Source organism: Syngnathus typhle, linkage group LG18 (assembly GCF_033458585.1).
Source record: "Syngnathus typhle isolate RoL2023-S1 ecotype Sweden linkage group LG18, RoL_Styp_1.0, whole genome shotgun sequence".
Classification (NCBI taxonomy): domain Eukaryota; kingdom Metazoa; phylum Chordata; class Actinopteri; order Syngnathiformes; family Syngnathidae; genus Syngnathus; species Syngnathus typhle.
In genome coordinates, this window is record NC_083755.1 from 3,026,453 (window position 1) to 3,052,286 (window position 25,834).

Sequence of the window (25,834 nt, forward strand, 5' to 3'; positions counted from 1 at the left end):
CACACGAGGGCTCTCTTGCACTGTTACGGCAGCCTATTGTCATTGCTCTTGTGTTCTTTTGGATTGCGGTGAGATGGAGATGAATTTGTGTGTACCATGAACAGGACCATGGACAGCACCATGGACATGTTGCCATTAACAAAACATATTCAACACCTATGTACAATAGATTTATCAATATTTCGTTTTTGGTCCATCAGAAGGCTTTTTTTTATTTTTAATAATAATATTTATAAATATTAATAAATAAATACTAATAATTACTATTATTATTATAGTGAAGAAGAGCAGTCCATGCATTGTTTCATGATAAAGCCACAGAATTCTGCATGTGCGTGTATGTTTACGTGTGAATGTGTACGCTGGCGTGATTAGGCAAATAGTGGCAATCGTAGTGATGATGTTTCAGGAGGCTAGTGGCTTCAGGGGCCCTCATATGACCAGAGGACCATCTGTTACACTAGTTGTTCTTCATCTCATTAGACCTCTGTGAGGGCACCATAACCCCAGTTGCCACGCTGTACTGGTCAAAGTGTGTGTGCATGAGTGTGATTGTGTGTGCACATACTTCAGCAGTTGCCCAGCAGTCCACTCTCTTGCGCGAAATTGAGTAGGAACCCCAAACAAAGCCATGTGGCCCGTGTGTGAATAAAAGGTGGGTTTTTTCTCTCTCTAAGGAATGACACACATTGGAGCACACTTGGACTGCTCTTTGTCATTGGGCCTTTGTTTATTTTTCTATGGATATACAGGACTGTCTCAGAAGATCTGAATTTTGTGATAAAGTTCTTTACCGTGTTTTTCCATGTATAATGCGCAAAATCTAACTACCGTTTTTTTCCGTGTATAGTGCGCAAAATGTAACTAATTTATTGTCCTAAAATCTGGGGTGCGCATTATACATGGGTACAAAAAAAAAAATTTAATTTTTTTTAAAAATTTTTTTTTTTTTTTTTTTTTAAAGTCCCAATGATCGTCACACACGCAGGGAGGCAATGGGTCCCATTTTTATAGTCTTTGGTATGGTCTTAACTAGGCTGGATGTAATTTGTTTTGTTGGCGTTGATTTCTCCGACTGCCCGTAAACGCACCACCGCGCACGGGAGAGAGGCGGCTCTGTATGGGAGAGACGTTGAAGAGGAATAAAAACACCCTTGGAAACCAAAACTTGCCCCTCGTCGTGACTCGGAGCCGCAACAAATGTTTCGGATTTGTGTAGGGTACATTGTGAGACAGCAAACGAGCAGGTGATCGAGCAAGACTTGTCTGATACGAGAGCATTGCGGTCGCATGGAGCGTGTTTGAAGTGAACAGCAGAGAAGAAAGGCAAAGTGTTGTGAAATAAAATGCACAGAACGGATGCGCAAGACACGTCAGCTATATAAAGAGCGAGAGTTGTTTTCTTCCTATTAGTTTCAATTCACAGTTTAATTAGCAGTTTCAATCAGCAAATAACAAAATGCGTATTACAGGTAATATTTTATTTCACAACACTTTGCCTTGTTCCTTTGGTCTCTGCTGTTCATCCTAAAACACAAAGGCGCTCTTTAAGCAATGCGACAGTGAGCGCCCGGCGCGCTGCGGTTGCGCGACCGCACCAAATTAAGCTCCCTGCGCAGTGCGCACTGAGGTCCACTTAAATTTTAGAAAGTACATCAGGACTTTAAAAATATCTTCTAAATTTCAGCGACGGCTCTGTCACACTAATGCGACCAGCGCGGTGCAGTTGGGCGGTCGGCGGCGCGCTACGGTTGAGCGTTCTCTCTCGCGCGCTCTCTCTCTCTCTCTCGCACACACGCACACGCGCACACACGCAAACGGGATATCATACGGAGGCCGCCATTACAGATGCGCAGAACGGATGCGCAAGACACGTCAGCTATATAAAGAGCGAGAGTTCAGTTCTCTACCTAAATCCGTATTACAGGTAATATTTTATTTCACAACACTTTGCCTTGTACCTTTCTTCTCTGCTGTTCACTTCAAACACGCTCCATGCGACCGCAATGCTCTCGTATCAGACAAGTCTTGCTCGATCACCTGCTCGTTTGCTGTCTCACAATGTACCCTACACAAATCCGAACCATTTGTTGCGGCTCCGAGTCACGACGAGGGGCAAGTTTTGGTTTCCAAGGGTGTTTTTATTCCTCTTCAACGTCTCTCCCATACAGAGCCGCCTCTCTCCCGTGCGCGGTGGTGCGTTTACGGGCAGTCGGAGAAATCAACGCCAACAAAAAAAATTACATCCAGCCTAGTTAAGACCATACCAAAGACTATAAAAATGGGACCCATTGCCTCCCTGCGTGTGTGACGATCATTGGGACTTAAAAAAAAAAAAAAAAAAAAAAATTTAAAAAAAAAATTAAAAAATTTTTTTGTACCCATGTATAATGCGCACCCCAGATTTTAGGACAATAAATTAGTTAAATTTTGCGCACTATACACGGAAAAAAACGGTAAATGATTTTATGCCATGCAGTTCATATGATTAAAAAAAACATTCAAGTGGACAATTATTACTAAGACCTTTCTTAATTCAGTAGCTTCCAAATGACATTGTTGAATAGACAATATGTCACGCTCATTTTGTCTCCTGCTAGTTTGACTGGATTTGCACTTTTTTTCAGATGTTCTATTTGAAAAATGCGTAAACATTTTCTTTCTACAATTAATCAACATGGAAATGTTGCGGTACCAGACTCTTCCCCTCTTCACGCAGGTTAGTCAAGTTAAGCAATGTTGGCCCTCGTAGACAGGTCACAAATAAACGGCACAATTTGAGAGCTGTGATTACAATTCATTTTTTAACTTGTAAAGAGTTTGTCTTCGTAGCAGGACAAAGAAACACAGGAGTGGCTCTGGAGGTCTAAAACCTGTTTGGCAATGACAAAACACCATTGATAGTTAATTTTGGTGTTGGCCTTAAATTACGCAATTAATTTTGTAAACCTAGAAAATGTTGCGGAAACTCATTTTAAGCGGTATGTGACATTTGGCAGCAGCCCCGGTACTTTCAACAGTGGCGCAAGACTTTCAAGTTTTTAAAAGGATTGCTCGTCATTGTAGTGTCGTGATAATGAAAGTTATTAAAGCTTCAACTACAAAGATCTAAACTGTGAGGACATCCAGTTTCTACAGTCATCGTCGCCCACAGAAGCCAAACTCGCAAGTCCAAAGGTAACCACACAATTTGACATCATACTTTTACAAACTTAATTTGCTTTGTTAAGATCTACATTTTTTCTTTCAACATGGTCACATATACATAAAGCCCTTTTTATTTATTCAAAATTTGAAGTATTGTTTTCATTTTTGCAGAGATGGCATTTGCTCTTTACTCGTTGTTCCTCCTTTGTGGGATCGGTGGGCTGTTGACCCAATCTGTAAGTGAAAATCTCTTGTGGATTTAAATATCATATTTACTTATTGCTGTCTTCTGTAGTCTGATTTTCACAAATGTGCTTCTTCACAGTTGAATGAATTCTGTAATTTCGAAGGTTGGTACAATAACTACCTCAATGATACATCATCGTCTGAATTTCATAACATTTTAGTGAATTATCTTGTATTTTTTTTTTCTTTCAACAAACAATCTGACGACAGCATCTGTCCTAATGGCTGGATTCAGTTTGACTAGCGCTGTTACTCCTACCACGCTCGTGAAAGGACGTTTTTAGATGCAGAGGTATAAACAACATTATGTAATTCAGTCATCTGGAAAAATATCTAATGACTCAAATGAGTGAAATTATAATTTTTTTTTTTTCAGAGCTTCTGCAACGTTCTCGGTGGACATCTGGTCTCCATCCGCAGTTTCTTTGAAAATGGTTTTGTTCTTCATCTGCTTCCGAACGGTGGTAACGATAACGTAGCCTGGATTGGACTCCATGATAAAATTTCGGTAAAGCATCGGGCCGGTACAAAAATTGCGATTAATTCATGTTTCTTGTAATCTTTTTGTAAGTCTTATATTATGACTCATTAAAATATGAATTTCAGGATGAGGACTACATATGGACTGATGGCACCATTGTGCGTTTCACTGCTTTTCGTCTACAACCTGATGGATTTTTTCAATTGGTAAGTAAAATCCGTGATTAATGTTTGCGATGAAAATAATTCTGTTAAAATAAAAATTCACATTTAAACATGTTTTTTACAGAGGGATTTTGGGTGGAAGCACTTTGCACTGCGACGGCCCCTTTTGCTTCCAGCCAAGATATTAACTGTGGCTTCAAGCGTGATGGCGGGAATGGTTTCAGCCGTGGTTTAGGCCATCGTGGCTCTGGTGGCCGGTGATAATCTGTCAATTCACCATACTGTCTTCTGTCGCAATGTATTTCCCTAATCACGATGATGCAATGCAATGATAAAATATCAAATTCTAGTTTTGTCTTTTTGTTGTTGGTCAACTATTTCATTTTTTTTTATTTTCATATTTAATTCCGGAAGAAGATGGATGGATGGATTTTCATATTTGGTCCATTTTTGGTTTGTACGATTCCTATTTTTTTTTTTTCCCCACCTCAGAGACACGGACAACAAACTCACCTATTCGCCAGCACATTCGCACATTTGTTTCTTCAACTTTTATTCAAGAATATGCACACGTGGAAAAAAGATGAGGACAACGTGAGCGTACGCCAGGTGAACAAGCGGTGCTCCACAAATCACAAAGCCAAAAGAAGCGCTGACCGACGGCACAAACGGGCCCCGGGCACAACAGACACAAACGGCGCCAGCCTGAGACGAGCAGCACACATTTAGAGGTACCAAGAAAGATTTTTAGTGCGAGGGCGGTCGAGAGCAGAGCAGGGCAGGGCTGAAAAATGTGCCTTGGAAAAAATGTGCTTACGAGCTTAAATGTGAAAGGCTTCCTTCAAATTTCTTCCCCAGTTGGTTCCCATGTAAACTTTCCCATTTGAAGCATCTTAAATTGCAATTCCCCGCTTGCATTGATGATTGTTTAACAGTCGACGCCGGGAGGCTTGGCCAAGTCAACTTTGGTTTCCTACGACAGACGGACGGACAAGCCCCCCCCCCACCGAGGCAACCGAGTGAGCTTATGGCTTTGGGAGAACGCGGGAGTGGCTCACTCACGACGCTCGTTGCGGAATGATTCCAAACGTAACGTACCTTTTGGAGCGGCGCTTTGGGGGGGCTAGAGCGTGCTGCTGAGAATTTCCAACACTTGGGCGTTGGTCTGCTCGTCCGAGTCGGCGTCTTGTCCGGCCGCCCCTTCCGACCTTGCCACGCCCTCATCTGTGAAGATCCTGCGCACGTGGGGTCTCTGCTCTCGAGGGCGCCCCTTGCGGCTCGCCAGGTCACAGTCCATGTGGCTCACGTAGGTGGCGCCCTGCGACGGCGGCGGCGGGAGGTCCGGCTCGCGCTGCTTGGTGTAGACGCCCTCAGATAACGAGCCCGTTTCCTGGCTGTGTCCCCTCAGCCAGCGCTGGGGCCCGCTGAAATACTGGCCCCGGTGGCTCCTGGAGAGCAGCTTGCGCTTGGAGGGGGGGTTGGGGATGCTGCCCTCCCGCTGGCTCCTGGACACCGGGGGGGACGGCGACGTGCGGGGGAGCCGGGCGAGGGGCAGGGAGTGGGGCGAAGCCCGGGAAAAAGCTGCCAAGTCTTTGCACTGCGAGGGCGAGCGTGGGAGGAAGGCCGCCACAGCCGCCGCATCTTTGGACTCGTCTGGGCCTAGCGACGGGGGTAGCTCGTTCACGGCCAAGGCGCTGCACCTGGACAAGCAAAGATGAGCAAGGAGCTGGGCCATTTGTCGTCTAGCTGGAATATTATCTGGCGTGATTTGAGTTGGATTCAAGCAGTGCGGGACGCTAACCTGAGCTCCAGGATGTGCAGCACGTCAGGGGCGCTGCCCCCCAGCGAGCGCAGGGCCTGCGAAGAAAGCGGCTCCGCCTCCCGGGGGCTCAGGGCGTCGCTTGAGTCGTAGTCGCTGTCGGTGGGCAGGAAGACCTCGGATGAAGTGTCTTCGTCCCAGCCCGGTGGGGAGTCTGCAAAAGTCACAGCACGCTCGTCCGTCTGTTCAACAAGAACCTCAGAAGATGCCGCTGCTCACCGCTCCTGCACGGCTCGGGCGACGGCAGGTAGTCCATGGCGGAGGAGGTGGAGTCGGTCTTGCGCTGGCCGCTGGCGTGGCTGTCCGTGGCGAGGGCGGCGTCCACCAGGCAGGTGACAGGCACGCCGCCACAGGGCTGCTTGTAGCGGGCGGACTGCAGCGCCTCCGTCAGCCAGCGCAGGTCCCGCCGGCTCTCGTCCAGCTGCTGCCGAAGAAAATTGCGCCGTGAGCAGCCGCGACCCGTGTGCCCGTCCAGCCGAGGCGGCTACCTGGATGTAGTCGAGAATGAGCCCATGGCGGCGCTTGGCGGCGGCCACCTCGTCATCCGTGATGGCCTCCCGCAGCGCCTGCTGGGCGATGAGGGCGTCCAGGTCCAGCACGGTAGACAGGCGGCAGTACAAGCTGATCAACTTCTCCTTGTAGCAGCAGAAGTGCGCTGAGGACATAGCGACACGTTGGCGGCCGCGAGCAAACCAAACCAAATCCTGCCACTACTCAACGCTGACTCGGCGGCGCTTACCCAGCTCAAACATCTGCAGCGGCAGGTGCAGGAATCCAGCCAGCGGCGTATAGGGGTTGGGCTGGCCGGGGGCCGAGCAGACGTCATCGGCGGGCGGCAGCAGCAGCAGGAAGCAGACGCCGTGGCCCGCCTCCACCACTTCTTGGCTGTATAGGCGGAAATGGCGGGCCTGCCCGCAAAAAAGTCCGCGTTGGCGCGCTGCCCGAAGTGCCGGCGAGCGAGCGGACTGACGTACCTGCTGCACGCTGAGGTTGAGGTTCTTGAGCAGGGACTTGATGGCTGTCTGGAGCTCGTAGTAGAGGAGCGGAGCATGGCTTTCGGGCCCGGGCCGGGCCTCTTCGCCGCAGTCGGCGCCCTCGGTGGCCGAGAGCGTGCGGATCCAATCCCACTCCTCCCTGGAGACGGCATCCATCCGTCCGGTCGGTCGGTCCCAGCCACATTTGACAGGTCACGAGAAGAGAGTCAGGGAAGCGGCACGCTGGCCTAGTGGCTTGCTTGCTTGCCCGCCCTGCAGTTGTCATTCCATTTCTTGTCTATACATTTGTGCGCTCCCTTCTTTTCCTCCCTCCTTGCCTACTGCGTTCGCTCGCCTCTCTTTGCGTCTAAACTTCCTTCTTGGCATCCTGAAGTGACAAATGTGACAAGATCTCCAGACGGAGCCCGGAAAGCCGGCGCCGGCCCGAGACCCACCTGGACACGTTGGCGTTTTCCCGCACGCGGACGTGACACAGCACATTGGGGTTCCGCTGGGAGACCAGGACCCGGATCTGATCCACCGAGCTGCTGAGCTTCAGGTAGCCCAGGTAGAGGCCGGGCGCCAGGCGCTGGCTGCAGCGGCGCTGGTACGCCACGATGTCCTGCGCCGAGAAGGACAAAAAAAAGGGCCAATGTCTCCCACCGCCGCCGCCATCGCATGGGAGGCCAACGTGCTCACCTGCAGCGTGATGACGAGGATGTCGAGGGCGTAAGGTTCCTCGGGCGTGGACAGGGACTTGCGCTGACTCTGCACTTTGGCCACCGGCACCCACTTGCCGCTGAGGAGCGAGTGCTGGCCGTCGGCGTCGCGCGCCGTCACCAGCAGCACGTTGCCGTGGCGATCCTTGATGGGCTCATAGTGGACACGGCCCAGGTCGTGCGTGCCCAGCAGGTTCTGCAGCTGCCCGGCGGCGCTCAGCATCTTGTGGCGCGCCTGCAGCGTGGACGAGGCCGACGCCGCCGGCGCGGTCTGACGGAGCCAGCGCACGTCCTCCCACATGCACGACAGCTGCGACGCAAGCAAGCCTTTGGTCAAAGCACGGAGGGAGGCGACCGGCAAAAGATAGCGGCAAAGCACTACTTGTGTCTTAGCGGAACTCTGGGGGGCGAGTCATGCATTTAGCGCCGGGCGCAAGGCTGACCTTGGTGAACCACAAGAAGTCCTGCATAAGGGAGCTGCCGTACGAGTCGTCCACCTCCACAATGGGGATCTGCTCCTCGGCCGTCACCAGCAGTTTGTCTTTGTGGTAGAAGATGGCCGCCAAGTAGATGCCCCTGAAGCAGGCCCAAATAAGCCTCGTGCACCACCGCCAGACAAATGTCCCGGTAAAGCGCAACGTCAGCGGAATTACTGATCGTTTTGGTGGTGAGTATCAAAATGCTCAGGCCTTCCCGCCCGCTTGTGCTCGACCTTTTATAAAAGGGCAAAACAAACCTTTTCAGTGTCTTCACAAACTTGTTGGAGGAGTTGAAAAGATGTTTGAGGCTTCTGGACACCGACTGCTTCCTGCTGGAGTTCTGCAGCTTGGAAGCATCTGCGGCACAAACGCAAGCCCAGAACATCTTCGGCAAAATTCACTTTCTGCATGCTTGGAAATGCTTCAGGCAGGCGTGAACCGGCGCTGACTGGCGCTGATCCGAACGGCGGCTCACCTCCGCAGCAGTCGTGCGCGGCTCGGACTTGCTGCAGGAGGCGCTCCATGGCTTCCGTGTGACCGTGCCGCCCGGGCTCCTGCCCGTTGCTCTCTCGCCAGTCTGATGTCAAGAGAAGGAAAGGAAGAACAAATATCAAATGGCTTGATGGAGAAAACCATCAGCTCAGTCTCGTGCGCCTTTAGTGGCTCTCCGTCCGCTTTCCATCTGTTCCACTTGGACATTAGCGGAGCGCAATAACAGACGCCCACGCACTATGGCCCTCTCGGCACACACGTGAGCAGGCGCGTAGGCGAGCGCAGACGCAGGCGGAACTCGGCGGCTCGGGGACGTACTGGAAGGAGCGGCAGATGGCGGCAAGGAGCAGGCAGGCGGCCCCCAGCCCTTCATGTTGCAGGCCGACACTCGCACAAAGTACAGGCGACCCTGCGGCAGGACCACGGCAAATGCTCAGCGCCTGGACGGGCCCAGAGGCGGGCAGGCGGGCGGGGTCTCCAGCCTTAAAACGGCTCTGTACCGTGGTGAGGCCGGTGATGGTGCATTTCAAGCTCTGCAGGTTCTCCAGCAGCATCTCTCCGGCCAGCAGGGAGAAATCCTTCAAGCAGCTCCACTCCACTGCAGACACACACGCACACGTAATTGGTTCATTTGTCCTTTGATTTGAAATCAATAGTCCCCAGCGACAATGGCGATGAGGTCGTTAACCTTGCAATTACTCTGCTGCGGGCAACTAAACACCAGCGACCGTCAGCAGACACGCTTGTTCGTAAAGCGCCACCCGTGAGCGCTCATATTGTTGGTGTTGCGCAAGACGCCCCCCAGCCTACCTTTGTACTTGGTGATGACAGTGGGTCGGAGCTGCTGCGGTTCCCGGAAGGTGACGGTCAGCGTGGAGCTGCTGCTAACGCTCAGACGGACCGAGATGGGCGCCTCGGGGGGGCCTGCGAGCGACGCAAGCACGCTTGAGCTTCCGCCCAGCATCTTTGAACATGCGTGCGAGCATGCGGGTCTCACGTGCGTGCTGCAACGCCCCGCTCATGCGCTGGTAGAGCTGGCACCTCAGCTCCCAGGCCCTCAGCTGCTTGTCGTCCAGCGCTTCGGCGGCGCGGCGCTCCGCCTCGGCCTCTAGAGCCACCAGGTGGGCCTGGCGCTTCTCAGCGCTCACGGCTGCAAGCGCACGGGCCGGCTCAGTCGGGCATCGCTGCCATCCCCGCTTTGCGACGGCGTTGGAACTGACCGTGCGGCCCCTCCCTGGCGCCGGCCTTGAGCAGCAACTTTGCCACGTGCGCGTTGTCGCTCATGACGGCCACGTCGAGCGGCGTCAGGCCCCGGGCGTCGGGCGCGTTGAGCTCCAGCTCTTCGACCGTCAGGCGGCACAGGAGAAGGCGGACCGTGTCCGGGTCCTGCTGCTCCACCGCCTCAAAGAGGCACTCGCTGCCGCCCTGCATGGCCTGCACACAGCGGCCGGGCGTGATGTGGTGTGGCATGGTTATCTTTGCCTCCCGTGACACGTCAGACGAGCGTCCGAATCGCCGTTGGATTATTTGGAGCGCTGTCTGACTTGATTGCTATTTGCGAAACGTTGAGCCGTTGCTTGGAAACAAAATGATTTCTTTTGTCCCCGAGCACGTCTGGCAAAACGTAACTTAGCCAATCGGAGAGGTGAAATGAGGCTAAAGAAAAAGACAATCGGTGCCGTTTTAATTTGAGGCTTTTGGGCCCTTCCCGGGAAGACGAGCCCCAGACGCGAGCCGGAGGGCATGGCAAAAGGCTCACCGAGGCCTTGCGAAGGCGATCCGTCTTGCCCGAGAAGGCGGAGTCTTCAAAGGACGACGTGCTTCCTCGCAGCTTCTCCGACAGGTTGCGGTAGAGGCGCTTGGCAGCGTTGGGGGAGGCCGGCCCGCCCGGGACCTTCTTGCCTTGGGACAGCTGCAAGTTCTGCATCTGCTGGGTCATCGCGGCCGGCAGGCGTCTGCAGGCGGGGAGGGGAGGGCGGCCAGCTCAGACGCAAACGGGCGAGCCAATTGCAAACCAAGCAACGCTGCAGGCTCATCCCAACGTTCACATCCGCACAAGACGACGCAAGTCTGGTGGAAGCGCCGCTGCCGCTGGTAACCGTGGCAACAGTGGCGGGCTGCTTCACAGTGAACGCCTAGCGCGCGTTTGACTAACAACTGACACGTGGCGTCGGCGGAGCGTTTAAGTGTTAGCCGCCTGAGCTCATCCGAGTGACAGTGCCTGCTCTCGACTCAAAAGCTGCGCTCAAGTCAACGTTGCCAGTCATCCGTTGATCTCGGCGGAAAGCTCACCTGTCCAGGCTGAGCGAGGTGTGGGAGATTCCCGTGTAAAACTCCAGGTCCTGGATCAGAACATCTCCTGCCGCCGCGCGCCGGTTCCACCTCTGAGCCAGTCGCGAGAGCTTGCCGTCCGACCTGCCGACAAACGCAGACAAACGGCCGGCCGGCTTGAGATGAGATGAGCAAGTTGAGCACATTGCAGACTTGCAGGCAGCACAAAGACTTCAAGGCATTTCTTTTCAATCTCATGACTTTTCGGAAACCGACGTCAGAACACCGGCGGCGAGCATACTCACGGCGGAGAATTTCTAAGGCGGCGAGTCGAGCTCCCGAGTGGACTGCCGGCGCGTCGCGCAGATGTGGCGCCCTCCGCCGCGCCACGCGTGGGCGGGCGCACGCACGCTGCCGACAACGGCCGCAAACCACAGCAGAGGCCAAGACGGGCGTGATGAGTGGCGCGCAAGCGAGTGAGTGTGCGTGCGTTGAGGAGGAACAGAAGCAGAGGACAAGAGTCGAGCGGGAGGAGGCGGGGGAAGAGGAAACGTGTGCTCTGTTGCTGAAGAGCGAGATGAAGTGCACCCAGCGGATCAAACAAACAGAAGAAAAAAAAAGGTCCAGAGAATTGGCCTCAGGTCGGAAAATTAGGTACGCCCCATTCTGACTGACCAGAGGCGTCAAATTAATTGAGATGCCGTTCATCCCTTCCAGCCTGATGAGCGAGGGAGTGGTGGAGCCAATTGTCATTTTTTGGACATTGCTGCTTGATGCTCATGCAAAGTTGTCAACTTTGGGATGGCCAAGAGCCAACGCGTCTCCAAAGTCAAAGCGGACTGCAACAATGCAGGTTCCCGCCCCCGCTGCAGAGGACATCAAGCGCTAACGGCAGCGCTAACGGCAGCGCTAACAGCAGCGCTAACGGCGGTGCTCAGCGCTAACATCAGCGCAAATGGCTGCGCGAACAGCAGCGCCAGCTGATTGGTTGCGCAGTTTCCATGACTCCCATTGAAAGTAACAGGTGAACACCGGGGCGAACTCCCTGAGCAGCATTATGTGAAAATAAAATCCAGAAAGATGCTGGATATCACCGTGGAGTCGCATTCCATCATTTCTTTGCTTTTTGCGCTCTTAGTTGCCATGCATCTTGACATCGCAATTGGCCACGAATCACCATTCTGTCGGAAAGCCAAAGCCACCGCTTGCATGAGTGCGTGCGTGCACGTTCGCCTTCTGAACCGGCACCTTTGAACCGGGAGCGTGACAAAATTACTCACATCAATCAAAAGGTGGCAGCGGTGGCAGCACCAAGCTGCGCCGACACCATTTGGAGCCGCCTTTCCCACTTCCGCAAGTCAACAGCGGCAGCAAATTCAATTGTTGGAGCGCCGCCCGTCAAAACAGTATGGGCCTTTTCGGGCCGTGCTGATCAAGATCTTGTCTCGCGGTCGTTGATTCATCACTCGGCTCCGGGCGGGGCGGAAAGGCAAATCGGCAGCCGACGCAATAAAAGGAGCAAAGCGGCGGCACTGTACTTAGCGTTGCAGCCATCGCCATGGTAACAAGTAGCCAGAGGCTAGAAGGGACTTAATCAAAGTTGCCAATGCGGCAACTGTCAAGCGGCCAAAGGAAAAGAAACAAAGCGGTACTGCAAAAACTCATGGACAGTTAAGGGACGCTTCATTAGGGACACCAAGAGTCCAATCATTCAGTCCGGAGGCCGCAACTTACTTTTTTCTGGAGTCGAATCTACTCGGCGTTCCCAGACTCTGCGGAAGGCACACAAAAGAGAAAGACGGCTTCAGAAGCACGTTCACAGTTGCTGGTTTTGATCAATTTGATAAAAATTTTGCATCAGCCAAAGCGGACGATGCCAGCCATACAGGTCAAATGGCGCTCCATGTCGCAAAGGTGAGGAGGAGCCAAAGCTTTGGGGGATTTTCCAGGCGTGCGTGCATGCGTGCTTGGGAGCTCCGTGTCAGCGCGCTACCTGCGTTGCCGGGAAATGCATGACACGCCGCGACGGCAGCTTGCGTTGCTAACCGGGTTGCCTTCCAAAACGTGCGCTCAAGTGAAAACCATGTCAAGTGCAGGCCACGCTCAAAAACAAAGCTACATTTTTGATTTTGAAGCTCAGTTAGCTCTTACATAAGATGCTCTTTTGGGCAATTCCACACAGTTGATCTTCAAGCGCTGGTGGCTGGTACGACGGCTGCAATTACGGCCTTGCTAATTGCAGCTTGTAGTGTTTGGCAGCGTGGTAGGCGCACCACATCCACAACATGCTTTGCTTTCCATTGTCAAAAATGCGACGCAGCCAAAGGAAAGAAATAGACCCCGCTCGCTGGACGAGACCACACGGTTCACTTCATCCCCAATTTCGGAAGGTACGACAAAACTAATATGTGCCTTTGGTTGCCTCGCAACGGCCGCCAAACACCCCAACGGCCTTTTGGCCCCAAGTGAACACGAGACTTTGAGCCTCCTGATTGGCCGACGGACCACTCTGCCTGTTTGGTGCTTCCAAATCTAACACGAGGCCTCTGTGCGCTCAGCCGATGACTCACGTGGATATTGCGCAGCAGCTTGAGGTGTCGTCGCTCTGTGCCGGCCGGCCGCAGCAGTCGCTCGTCCGCCGACAGCGTTTTCCTGACGGCTGCCCGCTCGGCAGCCCCGCCCCCCCGGGCCGGGCGCCGGCCCCTCGCCCCTTGGGCCGGGCCGTCCTCCTCCTCTTCATCAGGCTCGGATGACAGCAGGGAACCTGGACAGGGGAAACCGGAGACGCCCGGTGTCACTCGACGCTCTCCGAATGGAATGAAACGCATCTTGTTCGACTTAACAACTGCTGAGCTCGGGAATTCATTCCAAATCAATCGTGGCCCTGCGCAGAAATGTTGGAGCAACCTTTTGAGAAGCGAGTTGGACATTTTACCGTCAATTGCCGATTTCCACTCTCAAGCTCAAACGCTCACCAGATTTCAATGGGAGGTTTGTCTCCCTCTGCTGGACAAATGAATTACCAAAACAAAACACCAGCACAACTGTTCTTTAGGGCAGGGCAGTGTTTTTCAACCGGGGTGCCGCGGCACACCGCTAAATATTGTCAAGGGTGCCGTGGGAAATTCGCCAATTTGTGCGCCTGTGCGGTGTAGCGCCCGGCAGAGTAATCATATCTTCCATCTCAGAAGGTGGCAGCAGCAGGTAGCGATTTGCCTTGTGCTTGCAGACGAAATAATTGGTGACGCATGGATGCAGCGGCAGGTATATGGGATGCCCATGCAGGTAGCATTGACAGCGACGTTGTCATTGTGGATAGCGAGACGCGTCGATAGTGACAGTGATGGAGAAGTTTTTTAAGAGGAAAAAATGCTGACACTGTACTCAGCACACACTGGTGTGCCGTGAGAGACGTTCAGCTGTGCCGTGGGATTGTCAAGTATTAATTACGGAGCGCATTGTAAACAGGATCACCAAACTGGTCATTTCGCGCAAGGCCTGGTCAGCCACTTGCTAATCGTGCATCCGTGGAGAATCGGAGAATCTTGAGATTTCATATTGTGTCGGTCTGACTGTATTGCATCGGCACATATTCAATTTATGTGTGTGTTGCTGTGTGCTTTTGCTAACAGTGACAGACACTATGACGGTTGTGGTGCATTTGTGGTCCAATGGAAATCAGAGCATGCAGTTCAACCGGAGAACCTGGATTGGTTATTTTTCACATACATAAAATAAACAGTCATGTCGAGACACCTCGACTGTGATAGCCACTCAGCTGCTGTCAGAACAGCAGAGCGTCTTTAAAAGTGACTTTGTTCTTGTTGCAATATTTATAGACCTAGTCTAAAACAGTAAACAAAATCATGTTGATTCTTTTATTTTAATCACAATCACTTTAGTTTATTTCTTACACCGTCTAAAACCTTTTTTAAAAACTGTCACTTTTATTTAAAAAAAGGAATACAATAGAATATTTAGTATTTATTTCTATTAAATTATTCAACTCTACCGCACCACCAGACTCTCCAACAGCTTCATCCTCCAGGCTGTTAGGATCCTGAACTCGCCCCCCCTTTCTGCGTAGCGTCCTGTACTTTGCGCTATGCTTACTGTCTGCTGTACGCACACTGGCTCAGTTTTGCTCCTCTTATTTATTGGGTTATTTGTTTATTATTTATTCATCACTCATTTTATTTATTTATTTATTATTTTGTGCCTTCTTGTTTTTATTTTGTATGGTCTACTTGTATGTTTATCGTGTACTGTGTCTCGTCACCGTGGGATGGAGGAAACGGAATTTCGGTTTCTTTGTGTGTCTTGGCATATGAAGGGATTGACAATAAAGCTGACTTTGACTTTGATATATATATAGGAATAGGAATTCACGTATTTCGTTGTAATATAACTGATTTTAATATAGGAGCATGGATTTTTGTTGGCGGTGTGCCGCGAGGTTTTTCCAATGAAAAGGTGTGCCGCGAATGAAAAAATGTTGGGAAACACTGCTTTAGGGAATAGGTTTTAAGCTGAACGTAATGTCTTCTTTTTCCAAGAAAAAAATGTAAACAACAAAAGACAAGTTTTTGGTGGGGGGGTGGGGTGCAATGGCTAAATTAAGGCCGCAAATCTCACAGACTTCTCAAAAGTAATTGCCGGATGCAGACCCAATTGGCCAGCAGACTATGGGCCGCACTTTGTCCACTCCCGACCAGACCGGAAAAAAAACAGTCTTGGCACAAGTTTTGCCAAAGATGCACAACAGGAAACTCATTAACGTTCCGACAACGGGTGGTGCTGACGAGCGCCGTGAGCGACACAGGAAGTCTCCGAGCATGCATGTTTGGACTCAACATTCTTCACTTGTCCACACATCCGCTTTGACCTTCAGCCCCATTGAGACGCTAACACGACCCGCCCCCCCTCCTTCCCATCCCGGAAGACGGGCATTTGGAAAAGCAAACCGAGACTGTTCCTCACTGAAAGATGAAGAATCAGGATTCAACAACTAGCATGCTGATTTGACCCACCTGCGGACTTCCAGCGAAGACCTCCGGGACCGGCGGCCAGACGGCGGCGCTTCCCGATGCTGACGGCGGCGGCGGGCGTGGACGAGAGGACGGGCGGCGACATCGGGTAGGGCGTCTCTTGGCCCGTGGCGGCGGCCCTCTCAGCCGTCCTGCTGGAAAGTCAGTCAGTTGCTTCATTGCGCTGTATGTTGTTGACATCCGACACGGAGTTGTGTCCATTATCACGTCCGTTATTATGTCGATGATGCTCTGTCGTAATCTGTCGATTGGGACTGTGAAGCGGATCAAAGTTTGGACCGCATCTTAGTCCTGAGGCGTTCGTGCCTCAATGTCAACTCTTCACGTCAGCGAGCGTTTGGCGGAGTCCCGTTTTTTTTCTTTGGCTGAATTCTGAGCCTGAACTGGAGATAAAATGCCACAAAGGAGGGAAACTCCAGCCATGTTTTTTTTGTGGGTCAGACCGCCATTTGAATGCTGCCTCAAAATATTGGCTGGCCGGGCGGTTACGAAAAGATGCGTCACGCCTTCCTACCTGGCGTCCGACACTGAGTAGCTGCGACTTCGCCATGAGCGCCGCTCACAACTGCCCTTTTGTTTCCTGCGCAGGACAAAGTTCAGCAGCTCGCTCCAAGTCAACATGACAGACGGCGCTGTTATCAAGTGGGAAGGCGGAACCAACTGCATGGGAAACGAGACCTTGGGAAGATGGCGGCGGCAATGGCGGCGCTTATCAAGCCATCAGCTCTTTGTGGCAGCCTGAAAAGAAAAGGCAACCAGAGCAGGCGCCGCCGCCGCCGCAGCCACCGCCTGGATCCCGATAAATATATTCACGTAGGTCAACGGGTCAAGAACACCCCGCAGGCTCAAACTAACGACTAATAGAAACATTTCAAGTTGGCCGGGCCGAGGAACGGAGCGGGCGTCATGACATCAGTCAGTCGTGTGACCCAGTCTGCCAGATTTCAAGTCACCTTTGACTTTTTTTTTTTTTTTCTTACCTGTGAGCCGACGAAGGCGAAGGGGCCCGGGCGGAGTCCAAGAGTCTGGGCAGCAGCAGCGAAGAGGGCATGCACAGCCACGTCTCCAGGTCCAACAACTTGGAGCAGCTCAGCATCTCCAGAACGCTGCTCGACAGACGACAAGTTTGGTCGAGCCACGCCACGGAAAAGCGCCCGCGACACCAACGTACCTCTCCTCTCCCACCGCCTGGACGTCGTCATCATCTTTGTCGTCGGCCGCTCGGAAGACGCAGGAGATGCGGGAGTCTCGCGAAGACGACAGCGGGCGGGTGTTCTCAGAATCCACCGACATCTTGGCCCATATCTGCACGCAGAAGAAGAGCACCGGGGAGCCGGCGCTGGGTCGGTCGCTTCTTAGCATGACGCTTCAGGAAGAAACTAATTTGATCAATATATGACGTCATATGTGATTGTTACTTTTTGCCCCGCGGTTGGCTGGCAACCAGTTCGTCGCCTGCGCCTAAGACTGCTTGACTAAGCTCCAGCACGCCCGCGAACCTCGAGAGAAGGGCTTCGAAAGATGAATGAATGAAAAAAAAATCAGCACAAAAAAAGACTTCCTTGTATCTCCGATTCAAAACATGTGTTGACGAGCGGAGTGAACGACACGTTCGGTGCGGCACGAGACGTACCCACGTGGAATGACGTGTACCGGCGTGCAGTGACGAACATGGCAAGACTGACGTCCAAGACAAGCTGACTTTGGCTGTTTTTTTCTTGATGTCGTTTCAACGTCACCGTGCAACTCCGCGTGCAGTTGCCACTTGCGCACTTTCGTCAACCGTAAACTGGCGTGTGACGTCAGGACGCCAAACGACGTACGAGGACACAGTCAGGACTCCAAGACAAACTTTCAAAACTTCGAAACGACATTAATCCTGTCGAACGTTTCAGATAAATTTGGAGCGAGCTAGCGGTTCGGAGTCGAGCAGTTCGGCTTGGAAAGAGCTGCCGCTGCTGCTTGTATCTTTCCTTACCGTCCTCGATGCGGCTTGCCTGCCTGCTCTTCCCGGAGCTCCAACATCTGCTCCGGCTGGGCTGTGGCCTGCTAACGTGTCTTTTGTCCTGCCTGCTCCGAGTAAAACATCCCCAAAATTACGGAGCAGGCTCACATTTCATTGCGGTATCTCCGCCGCACGAAGGCTTGCCTGGCCCAGGGCGTCCCACATCTGGGGGCCCGGCCCGCGATGATCCCGCCCACACGGCGGCCAAGCGCACTCTTCGGGCTCTTGGCCAGCCGCAGAAACCGCCGCCGAACACAAGTCAAACGGCCCAAAGTGGCTCCTTGTGTCACACGCTTGCTGCAAGAGTTCAAGTCCAAGTGAGCTGGAGCAATGGAGGGGGGGAGGCTGGAAGGGGGGGGGGGGACAAAAAGACACTTGCGAGGGAGGATTCAAGGAGGGGAAAGACGCGTACACTTGGAGGTGCAAGGACACTTGGCGGAGAGCTGGGGAAAAGTGGCATGGGAAAAAAATGAGCAAAGTAAAAAAAGAAACGAGAGAAGGGAGGGGAGACGAGAAGCTTCTCATTCCCAATTGCTTTAAAGCTGAAATGAGGAGTGGGCGGGGGAAACGGGCTTCAGCCCAACAGATCAAATCTGACAGGAAAGACGCGCGCGTGCGCAGATAACTTCATGTCCAGTCATTACTGCTTCCATTCAAATTCTTTAATTCTTATTCGTGCGTCCCCGCTGTGCTGTCCCGATTATTGTTTGAGCACGCAATCACGAAGAGGCCCCTCCCCAAATGCATAGGTGGGCGTCAAGTCCAAATGTAGGATTGCGCACCTTGAGTGTAGTACCGCCACTGGCCATGCAGGCAGCACTGAGCAAAGAGCAAAAAAAAGGAAACTGGTTCTTCCCACACAGCATAGTAGTAGCAGCTGTTCGAAGTTTTATGTTCATTTTTGTTGGCCCAAACCAGACACCGATTAGGCTTTTTTTTTTTAAAAAAGACAAGTGGGTCTTTGGCTTGCTGCATGGCTGTGCCATGTATACGTCCTCTCGTCAGAGTACACCGTGCGGGCCGTGATGTCACAAAGCCTGTCCGAGTCGTGGTTGCCAAGTCTTTGGGTGCCGTCAAGCCCTTTGTTACGGTCCACTTTATTCTGTGCTGCGTGGGGACCGCCAGTCCATATAGAAATCAGAGCTGCGTGCGTCCGTGTGTGGTCTCTCATTCCTTGCATGCTCTCGACCATCTCTCCTCGCAGTTACGCGTGCCGGCTGGATTGAGCTCAGGTCGTCCTTCTTAAGCCCGCAGAGTTAGTTGGTTATTTGTTTGAGGATGTTCGTGGCGGTACAAAGCCAGCAGCTGTCCGAGAACGATCGCAGACTTTTGGCGATGCAGGCCCTGTGCAGGACCCCCGACCAGGTGGCCTCCTTCCTCCCGGTGCTGGTGGAGTCCCCTCCGTTGCTGCCTCTTCCTCCGCCACCTACTGCTGCTGCTCGTGGGCCGTCCTCGTTTCCTCCTCCCTCCTCCTCCGCCGCCGCCTCCTCTTCCAGGCGCAGGCCCGCCGCCCGCTGGAGCGTCAAACCGCGCACCGGGCCGCAGATTCAGTAAACTCAACCAAAACATCATCATGATGAGAATGCTTTGTGCATGCGTGCGCGCGCGAAGCCGTTTAAGGCCATAATAGTGGACGGAATTGTCCGTTCGCGTTAGAGTAAAACGATTGGAGAGTCCAACGCGTTATTTTAGCAACACTTGGTCAACAACTTGAAGGACAAAGGACACTAGTAGGATATGAAGTGCTTGACTTGACTTGAACTCAAGTTTTGCGCAGGAACGTGACGTCATCGGTGAAGCTGGGCTGCGATCTGGATCTGGAGTTCATAGCTCGGAACTCGTGGAACGTGCAGCACCTCTCAACGGTAGCACAAAAATTAGCAGGATTTTTTTTTTTTCGCAACAAGCTTCCACAGGTGGCCAAAAACCTGACGTGTCGCAAGAAAGGTCAATGTCAAATCTCAAAAGGCTAACTGGGCTAAGGAGAACTTATAAATACACTAATCTCATTTGGTGTTTATATTTTGGTAATTAATGCTAACTTTGCGCATCTATTTGCGCCTACAGGCAGCAACAGTTTTGACTATGTTTTGCTGGCTTGTCATTGAGCTTCGGCTTCCTGTTTTGCGGCAGGTCTTCAAGTCGCTCGTCATGAAGATCCGCAAGCCGCAGACCACGGCCAGGATCTTCCAGTCGGGAATCCTTTTCTGCACAGGAGCCAAGAGGTCTGTGCGGGCCGGCATGCGTGACAGTCTGTCTGTCCGTCGTCGATGGGTCAAATCAGGGCTTTTTGTTGACTTGCAGCGAGGACGAATCTCGGGTGGCTGCCAGGAAATTTGCCTTCAAAATCCTGAAACTGGGCTACCCGGCACGCTTCCTGGACTTCAAGGTGCTCAACATAGGCGGCACGTGCAAAACCTTCCCCATCAATCTGGAGGATCTCTTCTCGGCCAAACAGGATCACTGCAGGTCAGCTCAAGGCCTCCTCACCGCACCATCAAACAGCAGTCGGCTAGCTTAATGCTAACACGTAACGGGTCTGCTAACAAAAGGGAACATTTGGGCAGCTTTCGGCGTTGCTTCGGTGCTTACGCGCCCCGTTTGGATAATTTCTTGTGTTTGCTCAGTTACGAACCGGAGCTATTTCCTGCTCTGCAATACAACTTCCGGCCCGGCATGACGGCGTCCATCTTTTCCTCCGGCTCCGTCTCACTGGTCGGTAAGTCAATCGGGTCACAGCGAAGAGCTTTGAGTGTCATCGAGAGCTGAAAACTCGTGACGGCTATGATCTCAAAAGTGGGCCAGGAGAAACGCTACCTAGCGCTTTACGAGAATAACAAATGTGGCTGGCCCGGGTGATCCGAGTGCTCACCACATTTCCCGTTTCACGCGGCAGGGGCTAAAACGGAGGACGAGTTCTACCGAGCCTTCGGAACCCTGGACGCCATTCTGAAAAACTTCCGGAGGACGTGAATGACCCCCCCTCCCACTTGCGACAGTCGCCCGCGTTCTTAGTGTTAACGTCGCATTAGCCGTGGCACTGTCGCATATGCCTCCCCTGAAATAAAAGCATATATCCACAGCATCACATCATATATCATGATGCCACTTAACTGAACATCTGTTGTCACCCTGACGCTCAAACCGGAGCAATCTTTGATTGAGCAAAGTGTTGCTTTGCTGCTAAATTATATTTTAGCTCGAATGATCATCAACAATTACAAGTTGCATTGTGATTGTTGATTGCTGTCTTCTTGTTAAGATGTAATTCTTGTTAAGATGTAATAAAGTGCAAAAAGTAAAAAAAAAAAAAAAGTGTCTTTTGTACGACTGCCACTAGATAGCGCCAGAGTTTAGCAAATCAACTTTAGGCGCTTCAACCTCAAGGAGTCAAAATAAAAGGTGTCCTTTGTACAACCACCACTAGATGACGCCAGAGACCAACGACGCGGTCCGGAAGGGAAAGCGGCACACTTGCCCCAGGCGGCCAAAATTGCCATCAAAGTCAAGTCAAAGCGGAAAATATGGTATTGTTTTTCTTATAATAAAACAATGGAATTTGTTTTTTGCTTCATTGACTCATTCCAAACTGCCACTTGATGATTTTACATGGCCATTTGATGGAACTATTTTGGTTCAGTACATAAATCCAGCTTTAGATGGTGACCCCTGACCTCACCCCGGATCAAAAGGCTCATGGGCCCGCCTCCTCACCCCTTACACCCCCCCACCCATTCCTGTCCACCTTCTCCTGCTGCTGCACAAGTAAATCCTGTTGAGGATTTAAACATGAAAAAGGGGCTTGGGGTGTGGAGGGGTGGGGGGGGCAGGCCAGATGTTCCCAGTTGGATGGCGAACACGGAAATGAGGAGCGGCTTCTGTTGTCTCTTTAACCCCTTCCACAACAGCTTTCAGAGCGCCGACCACATGGTCAAGGACATGTGACCCGCCTGACCCGTTGCCCTCGCCTCAGCTGCAGACGGCTTTTCCCGCAAAGTGTCCTTGGTGCACCCAAGGTACAAGATTCGATTGCGGACATTATCTTCTCGAGTGTAAGCAAATAAACACATTTTCTGTTCCAAGTTTCAGTCATGAGTAAGCCTTGTGCTCGTTCGCACCGGCAAGGTGAAGGCAGGAGAGAGTTAAAAGTTTCTGCTCTACATGTGGAGGAGGGGGAGGGGGGGAGGAGGGGGAGCCATTTTCCATCGCTCGTGCTCTTCACTCTGACTTTGGGGAAGTGGCGAGCACGCGTGGAAACAGCGAGATGAAGAAGGCCACGCAGTGGTGAGTTGCCACTTTGTTCTTCCGGGCTCAGCTTTGGGAAAGCGGCTAAAACGTCTTTTGAGCACCGCAAAACGTCACAAAAGTTTGAAGGGATGATTGTGCCTGGTGCCACCTAGTGGATGAGGGCTTGATTGTCCCGCTTGTCACAATACGTCAGTGCCTTAGATAGACGAGTTTGGTTTCTCACCGTGGTTGCAATTGCCGCCATTGCAGCCGCTCCGTCATCGGCCGATGAAGATGTCCCAACTCTTCCTGGCAGAAGACGGCAACCCGGCCACTTTCTCATACGAGAAGCTGAGCTCGGGCGCGGCCACACGGGTGGATGAGGCGCAGCTCCTGAGCGCGGCCACCGGGGGCGCCGAGGTATCCTGCCACCGCTGCGCGGCGCCCTTCGGCGCAGTGGCGCTGATCGCCGGCGCGGCGGTGACGGCCGTGGCCTACGCGTTCAACTCGCATGGCTCCATCATCTCCGTCCTGGGGCTGGCGCTGCTGGGGGCCGGACTGGGCTCGCTGGGGGCCGGAGTCGCCTGCCGGAGGCTCGGGATGCGCGGCAAGGGGGACCGCGGTAGGAGGGAAAGCCAGGCCGACCTCGTGATTGGGCAGTGAGATTAAAGCGCCCGTCAGGTGCTGGGCAACTTGAAGTCCTCCGGCATTTGATGGCGGCGCACGCGCTCCTCAAGGGCCCTTCCTCAACACCCTTACGAAGAACTTGGATCGTCTGCAAATAGAATGGCCTGCTCATTCTCTCGTAGGTACATCAGAACTATTGCTTTAATGTGTGTGTGTGTTCTGGTCTTTTGGAGACAAACTTGATCTTTGGCCACCATATTTTTTTATATAAACATGCACAAATGCCAGCCAAATATAGCTTTCCTGCGGGTGGATTTTTATTATTCATAATAATAAAAATACTGGAGTGTATTTTTATTTTTAGCGCCTTATTTATTCCTGCGCCCCGATGCACACCTGGAGGCTTTTCTGTGAATAAAGTAACCAGAAGTTGGTGTTCCGTTTATGTTCATGATCTTGGTTCGGCACGCTCAATTCTCGCAAGCTGACTCGATCGTGGCACCAGAGCGGCCCGGCGATCAAGTCGTGGATTGCTTCACTTTTGGGTTGCGTCGAAGGGGATATCCCATCTGTGCCCTCCCTTCCTGAGGTGTCTAATCACCCCCCAGACACCCGGGCGGAAAAGGCCTGGCACGCAAGGAGACTGGATGAAAGGGACCGAGGAAGAGGAAGACATCCACGCCCGCCACCTCAACTTTGACCTTCGCAGAAGGGCGGCTCGGCCCCCAAAGCGGTGCCAAAAACAGGCGGGCGGCCTTGCTCAGCCACTTGATTGACAACTTCTGTATTTTCTGCCTTTGAGTTCTAAAAGTCAGGTCCGGCCCTGGCAGGAGCCACGAATGGCAACGAGGCAGGAAGTTCACATTGTGTTTGAGAAGAATGGCGCCCCCCTTTTGGGGATGGCGACTGAGCACGAGGGACGTCATGCTTACCAATGTCCAGGCCAGGATCAGCAACGGAAAAAGCCAGAAAGAGCATCTATGTTGTTCTTTTTGTTGTTGTCCAGGCTTACGTTTGTTGGCTTTGGTGCTTTCTCTATCTTTATCGCAACGTGACGGCCAATAGAAATGGCTAAATCCTAGGGCCCGACTCGCCATAGGAAGAATTTGCGGCGGGCGCTGTCGGGCGGCCTGGCAGTGGGCCACCGAGTGCGGCTTAAGTTATTAAAAGTGAGCAGCTTTCACCATTGGTTGCTGACATGGAAGCTGGGATTAATTCCCGTCCAGGGCGGGCGGCCACCGTGCCTCTCATTTGATGTGTGGCCGCCCCCCGGACGCCTCGCCTCGCCCTGCCCAGCCCTGCCCGGGACCCTCGGGTCGCGCTATGAAGCGTCAGCATGGGTTTCATGGAATTCTACCTGGAAATTGACCCGGTCACGCTCAACCTGATCATCCTGGTGGCCAGCTATGTCATCCTGCTACTGGTTTTTCTCATCTCCTGCATCCTGTACGACTGCCGGGGGAAGGATCCCACTAAGGAGTACGCGCCCGACAACGCCCCGCCGGCCCCCGGCCAGTCACCCATCCGCCTGGTGGTCATGCAGAACTCGCCCGCCTCCGCCCGCTACGAGCCCGAGACGCCCACGCCCGACCTGAGCCGAGATCGCGAGAAGAGGAGCACCCTGGTGTGAGGGATCGGAGGGCGACGGCAAGGAAGTCCGAAGCGGGCTCCCTTAGCACCGTGCTCAGAGCCAAATAGGAACGCGACAGTGATGGATGGCCGACGGGACCAAAATGCTGCCCCGTGTGGACGGACCCATTTGGACAAAAAGCTGGCAGTGACCTTTGACTTGTTTAAGGACAATTTGCAGCAATGAGAGGGGGGCGTTTTGCGGCAATCGTAGCGCCCTCAAAAATCTCTTTGCGGCTAATTTTAACTTCCATCCCGATAGTAGGAGCCATAACATTACGTTTTATCGGATTCATTCTCATGCGGAAAACATAAAAAGATGGATATAAAGGACACGGGGAGACTAGAAGGGATAAAAAAGATGAAAATAAAGAAATTATTTTGCGCAACAACAGGAGGGGCTGCGTGTCACCAAATCCTCTTACGTAAAGCGACCCAGTGTGGCCTGCCAATCATCCATCAGAGCAATTGCACAATTATCGTCCATGTCTGTGGATTATTGTCTGCTTGCCTGCCGGAGGCGTATTAAAAATGTGTTTGTGCTTTTTTGTCCGTCCACCCGGTTGTCCGTCCGTCTGTCAGAAGCTTACGTAAACATGCAAACACGCAAAGCCCTGACGATGAGGACATTGCTCGTGCTTCCGCATCAGGGTGCTTCATTCCATGTCCATTTTCATCATTTTCAATTTGAAGCAGCTGTTTGTATTTGTCAATTCAGATCAATGCAGCAAATTTGAGCAAATGAATTAAAGGCCCCTGATGATCACAAACGACTTGGATCTTATTTTTTGCCTACCTACTAGCACTTTTGCGTCCACTTGCTAAGGAACATATAAAGGTTGCAATTTAAAGTCATTTCAATTTACAAATATTTATTCTCACATCACAAACTGGCATTTTCTTGGATGTATTCATTCACAAAAATATTTTACTCTTAATTTACTTGAACCAATTTGAACCAATCTTTGTATTAATTTGCCATTGTTGCCATTTTGGATTTATTTCAAATATTTAACATTTTTATTTGATGATATTGTATTTAGTGTATTCACTCTTCAGAGCCCCCTTTGGAAATCTGAAGTCATTGGCAATATTCTAATCATGTGAAATGGCAGCAGTTACGTATAATTTGTGGGCCAGCTGCTCCTTGCTAAGCTAAAAAAAAACGATTAAGCAAATATTGCTTTCATGTCCTCAAAAATACCTTATGTAATATTACTCACATTTGCAACTAAAGACGACCGCCAGCTTGTATTTGTATTGAATAAAATAAATATTTTTGTGGTAAAAACAATCCTCTCCCAATAAATTGTGTTCGTCATTTTATGTGATTATTCTGCCACCTGCTGGTCATCAGCGGAAGTGTTTATAAAAGTCACTAACGTTCACTGAAGGTGGATTCCAATTTTATTTAAGTCCCTAACCTTGTTGGAGGTACCGAACCCCACCCGTTTCATATGCGCATTCACCGAACCCCTCTTTATTAAAAAGAAAAGAAAAAAAATT

General features: G+C 51.9%; 4 protein-coding genes and 2 long non-coding RNA genes across 14 annotated transcripts; 5 read left to right on the top strand and 1 right to left on the bottom strand.

The window, feature by feature from the left end:
• Positions 1-1,822: 1,822 nt before the first annotated feature.
• On the top strand, positions 1,823-4,387 carry LOC133171360 (uncharacterized). 4 transcript variants are annotated; one of them, XR_009718765.1, is made up of 9 exons: positions 1,913-1,927; positions 2,628-2,719; positions 3,067-3,177; positions 3,319-3,383; positions 3,473-3,497; positions 3,604-3,685; positions 3,770-3,901; positions 4,000-4,080; positions 4,163-4,387. It is a non-coding gene; the product is annotated as an uncharacterized LOC133171360 (long non-coding RNA). The 4 variants fall into 4 exon arrangements; XR_009718763.1 differs by having other exon boundaries at positions 1,823-1,927; positions 2,628-3,177; XR_009718764.1 differs by having other exon boundaries at positions 2,172-3,177.
• A 187-nt stretch (positions 4,388-4,574) lies between these two features.
• ankfn1 (ankyrin repeat and fibronectin type III domain containing 1) lies at positions 4,575-18,360 on the bottom strand. 6 transcript variants are annotated; one of them, XM_061304661.1, is made up of 24 exons: positions 17,819-18,360; positions 17,012-17,145; positions 16,821-16,946; positions 15,823-15,971; positions 13,363-13,556; positions 12,527-12,564; positions 10,814-10,936; positions 10,281-10,476; positions 9,742-9,955; positions 9,519-9,671; positions 9,332-9,445; positions 9,022-9,119; positions 8,840-8,930; positions 8,505-8,606; positions 8,287-8,386; positions 7,994-8,126; positions 7,531-7,860; positions 7,287-7,453; positions 6,832-6,991; positions 6,597-6,765; positions 6,346-6,512; positions 6,077-6,281; positions 5,840-6,011; positions 4,575-5,738 (listed from the first exon to the last, which is right to left on the bottom strand). In XM_061304661.1, the coding sequence occupies exons 2-24, from the start codon at positions 17,131-17,133 to the stop codon at positions 5,162-5,164; spliced, it is 3,900 nt and encodes a 1,299-aa protein (XP_061160645.1). In that variant the 5' UTR covers positions 17,134-17,145; positions 17,819-18,360; the 3' UTR covers positions 4,575-5,161. The 6 variants fall into 6 exon arrangements, with proteins under 6 accessions (XP_061160645.1, XP_061160646.1, XP_061160642.1 ...); XM_061304662.1 differs by having other exon boundaries at positions 6,077-6,278; positions 15,823-15,974; XM_061304658.1 differs by having other exon boundaries at positions 15,823-15,974.
• Positions 15,788-17,232, top strand: LOC133171361 (uncharacterized). The gene is made up of 2 exons (XR_009718767.1): positions 15,788-15,928; positions 16,429-17,232. It is a non-coding gene; the product is annotated as an uncharacterized LOC133171361 (long non-coding RNA).
• LOC133171356 (uncharacterized) lies at positions 18,237-21,139 on the top strand. The gene is made up of 6 exons (XM_061304668.1): positions 18,237-19,395; positions 19,623-19,710; positions 19,979-20,070; positions 20,150-20,314; positions 20,473-20,564; positions 20,742-21,139. Exons 1-6 carry the CDS (start codon positions 19,124-19,126, stop codon positions 20,816-20,818), a joined length of 786 nt encoding a protein of 261 aa, XP_061160652.1. The 5' UTR covers positions 18,237-19,123; the 3' UTR covers positions 20,819-21,139.
• An 880-nt stretch (positions 21,140-22,019) lies between these two features.
• LOC133171358 (transmembrane protein 100-like) lies at positions 22,020-23,050 on the top strand. Its single transcript, XM_061304673.1, has 2 exons — positions 22,020-22,129; positions 22,343-23,050. Exon 2 carries the CDS (start codon positions 22,361-22,363, stop codon positions 22,733-22,735), a length of 375 nt encoding a protein of 124 aa, XP_061160657.1. The 5' UTR covers positions 22,020-22,129; positions 22,343-22,360; the 3' UTR covers positions 22,736-23,050.
• A 147-nt stretch (positions 23,051-23,197) lies between these two features.
• Positions 23,198-25,098, top strand: si:ch73-256g18.2 (small integral membrane protein 36). The gene has a single exon (XM_061304674.1). The coding sequence runs from the start codon at positions 24,036-24,038 to the stop codon at positions 24,327-24,329; it is 294 nt and encodes a 97-aa protein (XP_061160658.1). The 5' UTR covers positions 23,198-24,035; the 3' UTR covers positions 24,330-25,098.
• The last annotated feature ends 736 nt before the right edge of the window (positions 25,099-25,834 follow it).